At 33.6% G+C, this 14,269-nt stretch overlaps 1 protein-coding gene across 1 annotated transcript in view; it reads right to left on the bottom strand.

Annotated features, from left to right (window-relative positions):
* The window catches only part of LOC142230125 (homeobox protein unc-42), a 54,419-nt gene that overhangs the window by 15,991 nt on the left and 24,159 nt on the right, over positions 1–14,269 (bottom strand). The window contains exon 3 of the mRNA XM_075300759.1: positions 12,293–12,400. Coding sequence (XP_075156874.1) covers positions 12,293–12,400 — 108 coding nt within the window. The remainder of the gene's footprint in view (positions 1–12,292; positions 12,401–14,269) is intronic.

The following is a 14,269-nucleotide window of genomic DNA, read 5'->3' as shown; positions in this document are numbered from 1 at the left end:
TATATATGGGAGCTATATCTAAATCTGAACCGATTTAAATAAAATGTGGCACACTTGACTATAGTACTAATTGTTCTTTTTGTGCAAAATTTTAAGCAAATTAGGGTAAAACTCTGGCTTCTGGGGCCATATAAGTCCATATCGGGCGAAATAATATATATGGGAGCTATACCTAAATCTGAACCGATTTCTTCCAAAATCAATAGGGTTATATTCTGAGCCAAAACACATACTTGTGCCAAATTTGAAGTCGATTGGACTAAAACTGCGACCTAGACTTTGATTACAAAAATGTGTTCACGGACAGACGGACATGGCTATATCGACTCAGGAGCCCACCCTGAGCATTTTTGCCAAAGACACCATGTGTCTATCTCGTCTCCTTCTGGGTGTTGCAAACATATGCACTAACTTATAATACCCTGTTACACAGTGTGTCGCAGGGTATATAAATGGAATTAGTCGTAAAACTGCCAATATTTTTTTCTATTAGGGTTTTCACATTTATCACAAAAAGTATAAACTTTTCTTGATATGAGTTGTTTTTTTCTCAGCGTAGTGTCGTCTATTAAAGGGTGATTTGTTAAGAGCTTGATAACTTTTTTTTTTTAAAAAAAAAACGCATAAAATTTGCAAAATCTCATCGGTTCTTTATTTGAAACGTTAGATTGGTCCATGACATTTACTTTTTGAAGATAATTTCATTTAAATGTTGACCGCGGCTGCGTCTTAGGTGGTCCATTCGGAAAGTCCAATTTTGGGCAACTTTTTCGAGCATTTCGGCCGGAATAGCCCGAATTTCTTCGGAAATGTTGTCTTCCAAAGCTGGAATAGTTGCTGGCTTATTTCTGTAGACTTTAGACTTGACGTAGCCCCACAAAAAATAGTCTAAAGGCGTCAAATCGCATGATCTTGGTGGCCAACTTACCGGTCCATTTCTTGAGTTGAATTGTTCTCCGAAGTTTTCCCTCAAAATGGCCATAGAATCGCGAGCTGTGTGGCATGTAGCGCCATCTTGTTGAAACCACATGTCAACCAAGTTCAGTTCTTCCATTTTTGGCAACAAAAAGTTTGTTAGCATCGAACGATAGCGATCGCCATTCACCGTAACGTTGCGTCCAACAGCATCTTTGAAAAAATACGGTCCAATGATTCCACCAGCGTACAAACCACACCAAACAGTGCATTTTTCGGGATGCATGGGCAGTTCTTGAACGGCTTCTGGTTGCTCTTCACTCCAAATGCGGCAATTTTGCTTATTTACGTAGCCATTCAACCAGAAATGAGCCTCATCGCTGAACAAAATTTGTCGATAAAAAAGCGGATTTTCTGCCACTGATTTTGGTAATAAAATTCAATGATTTGCAAGCGTTGCTCGTTAGTAAGTCTATTCATGATGAAATGTCAAAGCATACTGAGCATCTTTCTCTTTGACACCATGTCTGAAATCCCACGTGATCTGTCAAATACTAATGCATGAAAATCCTAACCTCAAAAGAATCACCCTTTACAAGTATCTTGATTTTATGTGTATTTGGGAGCAATCGTAAACCCCTGTCCTTCTTAAGAAGCATCTTTGTGTATTAATCCCCTCATCTTCTTGGGGCATCTTTTGCAATACGGCCAGCAAGGCTATTAATCGAAAAGACTTCCCTTCATTATGTTGTACTAGCTGTGACAGGTTTGTGTGCGCGCCATCATCATCGTCATCTTCATCTCTGTTGTCGCATGATAAAATGGTGGTTCATTTTATGTGGTGGGTGTTATTGTTGTTGATTATGTCGAGGACGTTATGGAAGTGCTATTTCGTCAGCCACCACCATTAGCCGCGACAATGTTTTTCTGCCAGGTCCAATGGTAATGAAGGTGGATAGAGAACAAGTGGCGCTGGAACAGAGGACGACGTAGAGTGAAAATGTGAATCGTGAGGGTGACAATTCACGAGGCATTGGCTGTTTGATTCTGTGGGGCCGGGTGAGTGTATATTTGTTTGTATTCCGTATGGGTAATGGTGGAGTTTGAAAAACATGTTTATTTTACTTTATCATTTGTTTCATTTTGTTGTCCTCCATATGTGTGTCGATGTATGTGTAAGGTAGAGCGTAGTAAGGTCGTTGGTGTGTAATGGTGATTCTGATGGTTTCTCTTGTTGGTATGAGATGCCGTACGTCTGTAGTGTCCTGACTGGCATATCCTGGCAAGTCGAGCAATGTGGGCGGAGTAACTCAATTAAGGATCCATTTGATGGTACGCGAACACATACATCGCGGTACACACAGCTCTAACACAAACACACACACACATACAAGTGAATGTACTTCAATTTAGCAATATATATATATTTAATGTGTATATTTATTTAACAAAGCAGAAGAAGGAATTTTATCAATTTGCCGCTTTATATTAAAGCCGTTCTTTCAAAAAAATCGGTTGTGTTAAATATTAGCTTTATGAATTGCATATAAAAGGAATTTCCAATGTTTATTAATATCCCATAGGTTAGTAGCTTCTCGTTATAATAAAATATTTTAAAATAGTGTTTTAAAGGGGTAATCTTTACAAATGAGGAGACATCATGACGTAACATATCTGTAGTCATTGATATGCCTTGGATTCCAATTGTGACAAGGCGTATTGAACTATTCATCATTTTACAAAGTTTCAATCACCCAGACTCAGAACAGAATAGTCTTAGTGAGCTGAAATAATAGGCTGCTATCATAATCACAAACAAAAAAATAATACTAAACTAAATTGAGTTTTAAGTTATTGATTTTAGCTCAGATTTGTACTTGAAATTTTAAGTACGTTTGTACTATTTTGTACTTTAATCAAGTTGATAAGAGATCATCTAACCAACTCAAGCTTAGGGATGCTAAAAATGAGAAATTATTGCTCACTGAAGTGCAAACATTCTTGTTTTTAGTTAAAAAAAAAATAAAAAGAGGGAGAAAAAATATAAAGTTTACTCTCATTTGTACGCTCACAGAATACTAAAAAAGCTTCCACAAGTCAACTAACTATCCGTAAATTTCAAATGTTTATTTTCATTTCAAACATAAGTGAAATAATTGTTTATATTCTATAAACATTGATATTTTCAGACAATGAAAAAATGTAGTGTCATGTACATATTGAAAGAATCTATGAAACCGATGTTGCATTATGTTCCTGTAAAAATTTTCATAAAAGAGAGCTTAGTGACAGAGTAATAAAAATGATATATAGGATACATTTAGAATGAACCACCGATTATTTTGCGTTTTATTTATGGGGTTTGGATACTCCAATTATTCAGTCTTAATTTAAGTAATTTCTCGGATTGAATTAAACTTATAAAAACTTAAAATATATTTTATTCTAGCTTGAATTAAGTGCTGAGTATTCCTAAATAAAGTACGATAAATGATAGAATTTAGAAAAGGTCGTTCTTCAAATCTGCATAACTTAAGTACCTTTCATACTTAAATTAAGGACTGACCATGAAAAATTTGAGATATTTTCAGGATTGAATTGAGTACCAAATACATATATTGAATTGATAACTGGTTAACGTAAATCAAGAACTGAGCGGCCATAAGGCAAGAATTAAGAAAGCTTAATAGAAGTATTTTCCGGATTATAATCAAGAGTGCTTCGGGATTAATATACAAGCATTAAATGTCTCCATTCAAGTTATTTCAAACATTGAATTAAGTATGGTTGCTTGAATTCAGTATTACGTTTCTTAAAAAATAATAAATATAAGCCACACGTACTTACAAATTCTATTCTTGAATTCTTGGTGTTAGAAAATCCGTACTAGCTAACTTCTGACACCGCTACGTCACTTATTTTTTCTTTGTGTGTACATTCGTTTATTGGTAGATCCATAGTGTATAATAAATATAATACAGGGTCGAGTATACTACCCTGAGGTACCCCTGAGTTTATGGGAAGAAGGCACGAGTAAGACTCTCTTTCTCTAACTCGAAAATATCTCTCCGATAAATAGGATTCTAAAATATTACAGTATGTGACTGGAAGACATGTGTGTAATTTTTGTAACAAGCCCTTGTGCCATCAAAAGCATAGTTGAACATAATTCTTATGTTCAACTGCATCTTCAATGGCCTGTGTGACCCGACGAATTTTGTCTATTGTTGAATGTTTTCGGCGAAACCCAAACTGATGATCAGATATCAAGTTTCTGGTTTAGATTATTATTACAATGTTTTATCTTTTATTGAACATTAGTAGACTTTTGTTTTTTTCAATCTTTTGTCTAACATGATTTTATTGAAAATCGAGTCAAATCGACTTTTTATGAGTACTAAAAACGACTTTTTATATAATTCAAAATTGTCTAATGGAACGTTGATAGTCGAATTTGAATTTATTAATATTGCGATTTAATTCTTTTTCCACTAAATTTTCCTCAAAAGGTCGAAAATCGAGACGCCAAAGTCGACCTTTCAATAGTCTCGAAATTCGAAATCCACCTTTTAGATTTTTAAGAAGTAGAGAAATTTCAAATTTGGATGGAAAATGGGATAGTTCAAAAGTCGAATAACGCCATTTATTGGAAAATAATTTATTTCGTTTTACGGCACCTAATAAAGAAGTATATATAAAACATTCTAAAATTACGGTAAATGGTACCAGTACTTTCATGATAAAAATATTGTCGATTTAATGTCCTTTAAATACGAATGCAAATTTTGCTTAGCACAGAAGATGTATTTCTCTGATATAAAATGTTCCCTTGTTCAAAAGTCAAAAACTTTTCAATGAAGACGTTTTGTCCTTATAATGAAGTGATTCGACTTACAACAAGGTAACATTACATTAAAGAAAATTTAGTTTGACTAAAATTAATTAAATCGTCTTTCGATTTATTGACTTTTTGCATCTTGACTACAAAGCAAAAAAACGTTCTAAAATAGGAGATGTTTTTCAATACATTATTTTAAAGAAACTCAACAAAAAATTTGTTGACTTCGCAAATGTTGAGGGCCGGCTTTTTAAAACTTTCAAAAAGGCGAGAAAACGAGTTTTTGGAAAAGCCAAAAACTCGTTAAATTTCGAAAAAAGCGAAAAGTCGAAACGTAAATTTTTTGATTCTGATTACTTTCGCAACTTGTGGCAAGAAGCACTAGTTTTGATTTTTTCTTTTGAAACATGACCGACACAATTATTTTCTGAGTGAAAATATTACTAGTTAGTTAGTTAGTTAGAAAACATTACTATGATATAAGAAAAATATATTCGAAATACTTTATTTAAAAAACACTTTCCCCTTTAATATCTTTCCTTCTCCATTTACACTCAATAGTAATTCCTCTATTTTCTAAGAAATTTCAACAGCGGTAAAGGGTGTAATTATGAAATATGCGTGTAATCTTATCACAACATCATAATCACAGATATACCATCTGATATGAAAATGAAACCAGTCTAAACCAACCAAAACCCTTGAGAGGAACATCAAGACCAAATTGTCGCTGACAAATTGATTCATTTGGACTTAACCTGATACAGTGATGATTTTGTCAACACCCTTTTAAGCAAAAATATTTGAAAATAATTTGTCAGTCCTACCCTTCTTCCAGCACAAGCATTGTTTCCGTATTAATCTTTAATGAGCATAAAACATATTTTTATAACAAATGTTCAAATATTTCATCTCAAATGAATGATTGTCGTATGCGAAGGATTTAGCGTATACGTAAAAGAGTACACCACAGGCCTAGGAGGCGATTCAAAAAAGGCGAATCATGTGACAACCCCTGTAATTTGACAACTCAACCACTATGATTACGTTTTAATTTACTTGCTATGCACGCACGGAGTGTATTTGCCTTGTTGTTGTTATTTTTGGATGTATGTTTCCATTTGGAAGGACAAATGCATTGCAATTTTCTTTTTTGCGGCTGGTGTCCTTCACTGCTTGGGAGACGATATTTTCTTTTTTTTCACTTTAACAAGAATGCCTATGAAGTTTGGTGTGCACTTAGAACGTGTACATCTGTTTTGAAAACAAAACAAGGATACGACTTGAAATCAATGAAACAAGTTGGGAAAATCTAATCACTGCACAGTGGTTCTAAAGGACCACACATATCTGTGGGCATGAACCGTGTTGAATGTGTTGTTGTGTATCAGTTATTTTCGATCAAACATACATTGAAAGAATAGTATTCCTTTCTGATAAACAATCTTTTAGAGAAGCGAAGTTTTACTCTGACACCAAGAACGTTTTTCTTTAAAAGCATATATGCAAAAATTTTAGTAAAATCGTTGAATCACCGTTTTTTATAAAGTTGCGTTTATTTGCTCTTAAAGAAAATACTTTATAAGAAAGGGGAATCTAATTTGTCTAAAACTTTGTTCTGAAGGAGGGTATATTTTCTTTGAAGGATAAAGCAACATTTTTCTAGTAATAAAAAAAGGATCTTATTATTTAGAAGAAATTTTATAAACATTTCCAAAAATTACATTAAATTTACGAAATTGTTTCGTTAGTTCAATTTTAGAGACAAATTACGAAAATTTGTCTTGTAGTATGCATAAATTGCCGCAATGCTAATGAACTGCTATGCCATCCGGTTGAGACAAATGGAATCAAATTTTTGTATTCCGTAGCCTCCAACTCAAAAACTGCCATTGACTTCTGTCAATCTCTCAACCAGATGACAGAGTAGTTCAATATTCGGCAAACATCTCTACGAGTGCCTGAAATAAATCATACTAAAATACAAAATATTTTGTAATACAACAAATTTTTACAATGGTTTCTTTCGGTATAGTTTTCGGAAGAACACTATTAATATAGTGCGATTTTTTTTGTAATATTAAAAAATTGTTTGGAAATGAAAGAAACTTATTTCGATTTCACTATCATGTATTAACTCATTCACATTACACTTCCAAAATCCACTTTAACTAGATTTCAACTGTCATTTGCCTTTTAAATAAGGGATTTAAAATCCACTTTTAATAGATTTCCCGTCTAATGTGAATGAGGTATAAATTTGAAATTAAAGAAACTATCCTAATATTGGTTGGAAACATCCTTGTAATAAATATGAAATTATGCAATTGCAAACATGTGTCACATAAGTTAAAATGTCCCTTTGTTTATAAAGGTTTACTCAGTCTACCAGAAAGTTGGTTTAAAGAAATATGACAATCATAAATTCGGAAGCGCAATCTTCTTTTTAACAATTAGGAGCCCGTTAGTATCTGGGCTAGAACCCACGACTATGTGCATGTCCCACAAGGCAATCATTCACATTACACTTCCAAAATCCACTTTAACTAGATTTCAACTGCCATGTGCCATATAAAGCCCTCTATTATATATAAAATATTGTACAGAAAATTTCCCGGGAATTCCCGCACTTCATTCCCGGGAAAGCGGGAGCGAAAAAATAGCAAATTCCTGGGGTAAAGCCCTAGTACTCACATACAAACAAATGTCAAATTAAAAATCCAAATTATAACGGATACATCAAAAATGTTTTCTTAATTCCAAACAAGTAAGTAAAGACTAAAGTCGGGCGGAGCCGACTATATTATAACCTTCACCACTATGTAGACAAACATTTGTGTTACCATCTCAGTTACTTAAAATTTGCTGGGAGCTATATAAAAGTTTGCATTTCCAGGTACAAATACTTTTAATGGAAACAATTTTTTGTACTTCTACAAAAACTCTAGAATTAAAATTTAATTAAGGGCTAACGCCCTGGGATGAAACACAATGTTAGTAAAAAATATGGGAAATATGAAGCGAGAGAAATTTTAATGCAATTGTACAAAAAAGATTTATGATTTTTCAGGCGATATATATGTATTCGAGATATAGGACAATTAGAGTAATATTTACAATTTTTGCTACTCAGCAGTGGCGATTTTACAAGGATATTGGTTAGATCTCGCTATGGCTAAGATATGGGGAAATCATCACAGAATTTTGTGTAAAGTGTGAGAATTTTGGCCATATTTGTATTCTCTGAGGAAACTATCCAGTCAATTGGAGGAAAATCCCGTTGAAAATGGGTCTAAAATATGAAACAGTCTACCATAATTCTCCAACTCTGGTGTACGTATATATGGGAGCTACACGCAAAGAAAAAAAACGCTTGGAAAACGTGTACCGAAAACGTTTTTCTTTTGTTAGAGTTTTTTTGAATTGCTTCGAAAAGTATACACTTTTATCACCAAAAAAATTCGTTTGTTACAAAATTTTTTTTTTGTTCAATAAAAAAAGTTATTTTTGAACCAACAACACAGACCATTTCGTTTATATCAAACACTGTTCTTTTCTGACTTTAGGTCTTTAATAAGACACATTTTACAGTTCATAGTAAAAATTTAATATAGTAGAATGTAATGTTGAACATTTCTTTCGGAATCTTCCGACCATATCTGGAATATATGTAAAAAAAAAAACTTTGGTCGAAGCAGGGATCGAACCCACGACCCTTGGCATGCAAGTCGGACGTAGAAACCACTGCTCCACGGTGCCCAACTAAATGTATTTTTCTGTTAAATAAACTTTGTTTAATCGGCTCGTGGGCGCCGCAAGCTATGCTATATAAATATAACTTATATGGGTATTGATGACAATAACGGCTACATAGCTCAGTGGATAGTGTGTTGGCTTACAAATTGCATGGTCCGCGGTTCGATTCTCCGTCCAGGCGAAAGGTAAAAAAAAAAATTTTAAATTTATAAAATCGTATAATTTCTTCTACATTGTTTGTATTACAGAAAAAGGTGCTAAGAACTAAAAAACTTCGTGGAAGTGAGAAAGATGTGAGGGAAAATGTAATTGGCCAGAAAAAAAATTTTTGAGTTAGTCTTTATGAAATTGTTTTTACATCCTGGAAAAGAATAAACGTTTATCATATATATACTTTTCTTCCAAATACACTTCCTTTCAACGAAAAGCAAATGAGAAACGAACTTTGTTTGTCTAAAATTTCGTTTGGGAGGAAAGAATTATTTTTTTGCGTGTATATACAATCTGAACCAATTTTCACTAAATTTGACATGCATAGTTAGAATAATAATTCTGCTATCTATGCGAAATTTCACGTAAATGGGAGTATACCTTTGGCCCCCCCTGGTCATATGAGTGCAAATCGGACGGGAGATATATATGGAAGCCATATCTAAATCTGAACCGATTTCAATCAAATTGGTGAATGTCAATTCTACCCTCTGTGCAAAATTTCACGAAGATCGGTAGTAAACTTTGGCCTCTGTGGTCATATGAGTCTAAATCGGACGAAAGATATATATGGGAGCTATATCTAAATCTGACCCGATTTGGCTGATATCTTGCAAGATTTCGAGATTCATAAAATATTTGGATGTACGGTATTTCAAGAGAATCGGTTGATAAACGCGCTAACTATGACCACATCGGGGATAAATATATATGGCAGCTATATTTAAATCTAAACCGATTTTTTCCAAAACCAATAGCGATTGTCTCTGTCCCAAGAAACGGCCCTATACCAAATTTGAGGACGATCGGACTTAAATTGCGAGCTGTACTTTGTGCACAAAATTACATATACAGACAGACAGACGGACGGATAGACAAACAGACGGACATCGCTAAATCGACTCAGAATTTAATTCTAAGCCGATCGGTATACTAAAATATGGGTCTATGACCACTATTTCTTGGCGTTACATACAAATGCACAAACTTATTATACCCTGTACCACAGTAGTGGTGAAGGGTATAAATATTGGAGACAATCGTTTCACCGCTTGCTACACCCTCAAAAAACCCTTCTGTAACATATACCCCAAACACAGTTAGCTTCAAGCATATATATTTTCAGGATTGGTCCAAACAAAATATTGTTTGTAGTGTTGAAACATATTATGTTTCACCTTAAGCATACTTTCTAGGTCTCTCTTTCTAAACACATATATGTTTATAGGTTATTTATAAATTAATATATGTTTGAATCCAAACATAGTATATTTACAAGAATTTTATGTCCCAAACATAATATGTTCTAACATATTAACATATATATCCCAAACATGTTATGTTAGTTTATGAACATTGTATGCTTGCACTTAAAAATATTGTGTTAAAAAATTCGAATTCCAAACATATAATTTTTACAACCAAACATATGACAGTCTTTTTCGTCCGTGTATAATTTTGGATTTATTTGCTTTTGAAGAGAACCCCTTATAAAAGAGGTTACCATTCCTTTGTCATAGAATTTAAATACTTAATATTGTATAGAGCTTGATATCTGATTGGAATAAACATCGAAGCCGTCAATTCCTTCTAAAAATCCATTTACTTAAAACTCCATATTAATAACTATTTTTAACAAATATTGGCTTTTTGGAATTCTTATTCATAGTATATTTATCTGTACCTTTTTCTGGAGGTTTGAGTATAATTCACAGTGGGTTTAGTGAATTCTCCGAATTTAGTCTTATTTATTCCCTAATGCCCTAATCAATTTGACAAACATTCTCATAAACAATTAATTACATTTCTGGGAAACGAAATTTTAGACCAACGAGTTTTTGTTTGTTCCTGAAGGCTAAACAAAGTCCGTTGGGGATAAAGGTAGCAACGGGTACAATTAACTAAGATATATTTGTCTTTATAGAGACAACTATACCAATAAAAAAACTTCGATGATCTAAAATTATTATTTGTTGTATTTTTTGTTGTATACTGTTTCTCTTTGGTTAAGCTACTCTTGCAGTTTAGTCAACATACGGTTCTAAACTGAAATCAAGACAATAATTATTTTATATCTAACTTTAAATTGAGGTTTATGGTTAATTTGTAGTTCCAAGTCCAATTTATACTTCTGAACACAGTTTTTGGTTATAACATCTTTTACTGTGAAACATACTTAGTAGTGATAAAAAATGTCTGGTTCTAAAACCATTCTGCATACGAGACATGAGACTTTTCCTGGATCTGATAACCGTTACTTTAAAAGCTAGTTCTTTGTAATACACACAAAGAAAAAATACTTCCTTCCGAAGGAAATTTTAGATAAACGCATTTCGGCTTTATTGTAAAGTATTGTATAAGAGTCCCAACGGTTGTCTCTAATATTTTTATATGGTTCTAACGAAACTTTTTGCTTGTCTAAAATTTCGTCCCTCAGAAAAGAAAACTATTATTTTAGTGTAGATGCCATGTGTGATTCTTACGAATATTATTGGATAACTATTTTGAGATCGTAAACTAAATACCGAGCTCGAGAATCATTTTTATACCTTAAACTACTATGTGGTCTGGGTGTACTGGTTGCCTAGTAACCCGCTATCAGAAATATGGGTCCTATATCACTAAAAATATTATACTCTTCAGATATTCTTACCACAAACCTTTATTTATTGTCATAATTGTTTTATCCCAAGCGAACCACTGTATTTTTATAAATGTGACAAATTTTCTTTTGTCCACCCATTCAGTCATTGACAATCCATGTAATTGTACACCACAAAAGCCAACCAAACAACCAGTTCAGGGCAAACCATCATTGTCAATCTTATAATCTTCGGGCAATACAGAGTAATGCAAAACACAGAAGGGTCGATGTATGTTAGCTAGGGATGAAAATTGCTAAGGAGATGGGCAGCAAGTGTATTATGGTGTTGTTGAGTGTTTGATTCTAATCTGACAATAAGTATGTGCCAGAGTTGGCTTATTTGTCGCCAAAGTATGTTTGAATTCCAGATAAAACTATAAATTAATTACTGGCTGCTGTGGGACTTTTAGCATGGGCGCACATTCGTAACCAATGAATGAATGAAAGAATCTGTGAAATAAAAGCACAACAACGCCCCGTTAAGCAAGGCACTCAAGGACTCTGGAGAACTATCAGTAAATGGACTGAACAAGCAAATGTATAATAAAATGGATGCATGAATGGCATCGATCAACCCCCTGGGATGTGAAAGTCGATTGAGAATTGTTTCTATTCTTTTTGTAATAGGAGTTGTTGAAAAAGCATCCGTCCTTCCGTCTGTCGGTATTTAGTTTCCTTTTGTTGACACATGCACTTTACAGCGACACCCCGTGAACAAGGATACATAATCGGCTTGTTAATCGCTTACAGTTCAACCATCATTAGTAAAGTAACCAATATCCTTGAATGCGACCATTTGTATCGGTGGAACAAGTCTTTGTCATGTTGACTTTATTAACCTTGAGTTGTAGTGGGGATTTTCACTTTTTGTTTTTAACCTGAACTTGAAGTAGAAATAAGGTTATTTGGTATGACTTTCATCGACTTACTTGTATTCTCGCCTCATTCAGTTTTGTCGTTCGCGCCAACTCTTCTCTGCAGTAAATATCGGGATAATGCGATTTGGCAAACGCAGCTTCTAATTCAGCTAATTGTTCCTGAAAAAGGGAAAACGAATTAAAGATGTCATTAAAGTATAGATCATATGAAAACATTAAATAATAATAATAAAGGTGAATATAAGCATCTGGATGAATACATTGACATATAACATAGATCCATTAGAGTATGGCGTCCAATGAAGCCTGATGTTTTTGAAGAAAAAAAATGTTGAATTTCGAGACAAACACGAGTCTTATGTAAAATAAACATATTTTAAGGAAGCAACCGAATTTTACATCTATGTTTTATAAAATTAAAATTAGGATCTCTTTTTTCACTGAACATAATACCTTTAGGGATAAATATATGCACCGAGACAATTCTTATACATTTTAAACTATACTTTTATATAGTTTAAAATCTATTTTTAAATTGATTTGGAAAGTACCCAACTTAAAGGGGAAATTCTTTCACCCAGATTAAAATAATTTCCGTCGCATATTTGCAATATTTTGTTGGTTATTTTTAGATCTGTCCTAAAATGGGCTTTCAAGTTCTCTCAACATGCAAATAAAAGACTTTATTTCATATTTACAGTAATCCCGCGATTTATGTCGTCAAATTTTGTGTTCTATCCAACTTCGATTTACGTCGTCGCCATTCGATTTACGCCGCCTCAGTTGTTAAATTATAAGTAAAAGCAGGGGTTTCCCAGTTTTTAACTCTGTACGCGCTTAGCATTTGATTTATTTCTATGTGTGTGTAGCTTTTCAATTTTGAATGCATTATTGTTTTGATTCTCGGACACAGCGGATTCCGGAACCAATCACGACGTAAATCGAGGTATTACTGTACATCCCATTTAATAAAATTATAACTTTTTTCCCGTTAAAAAAGCCTGTTATTTCGGGTTCACTTGTACTATTCAGTTCATTGTGATACCACTCTTATCACTGAGTGTTGCCCGATTCAATCCCTTTTATAGCCGAGCCCTAAGGGCGTTTCACGTTTCGCTGAAACACTCACAAATAGCAGAAATACTGGGAGGGAATAAAACACCACTGTAGTGAAAAATATATGATTTCAGTTAAATTTTACCAAAGGTAAGAAAATTTCTCTTATATTAATTATTTTTTGCACTAAAAATGAAAAAGAAAAAATATGAAATACATAATTTTATTCAATTCGAAATTTGCAAAATAGTTCATATTTTTCAAAACTGAGTAATGGTCACCAAAGCTCAAACGCCGCCAATGCAGAGATTCAAAATAGTGTGAAATTTCAGGAATTGCTCGTGTTCAAAACCCCAAGTGTTTGTCCAAATATTTTCATGATGGAGGTTTTGACGAAAAAACACATCAGAAGGAAACAGATGTAGAATTTTGACTCGTTATGATCTAATGGCCAGTTTCTCATCCTCCGATTAATTTTAACCGGTGGATAGACCTCCGGTTAGTAAAATTTTTGTATGGGATCAGCTGTTTTATCGACACGATAAATAATAACAAGACATTGAGAAACTGGCCCTAAGAATGTCAAGTCATGTTATAACCAAATCTGAGTGGGGTGTCAGCTAGTGCGAAGTATTCGGATTGCGAAGTTCTTCAACTTAAATATTTAAAAATACTGCAAGTAAGTATTACTAAGGGTAATTCTTCGAATGGTTTTTGGTTTCTGGCAGTTTCCTTTGTGCACAAAATCTTTACACACAAAAAAAAGCATGCCTGCCTCCAAAGATTAAGTCTTTACACTGATGATTGATTGATTTCGAGCCAAAGAAGCGTATACCACCGTCACCCTAGATATGGCTTTTTAAAGTCGTTTAGCGGGAAAAATGCATTTAGCTTTTTTCATGACCCTTTTAGCGATTTTTAGCTTTTTCTTTTCGACATGTTTCTATTGAAATATGGACAAAACGGTGCTTT

Source organism: Haematobia irritans, chromosome 3, assembly GCF_050003625.1.
Source record: "Haematobia irritans isolate KBUSLIRL chromosome 3, ASM5000362v1, whole genome shotgun sequence".
Lineage (NCBI taxonomy): Eukaryota > Metazoa > Arthropoda > Insecta > Diptera > Muscidae > Haematobia > Haematobia irritans.
This window is presented reverse-complemented; position numbering and strand designations above follow the sequence as displayed.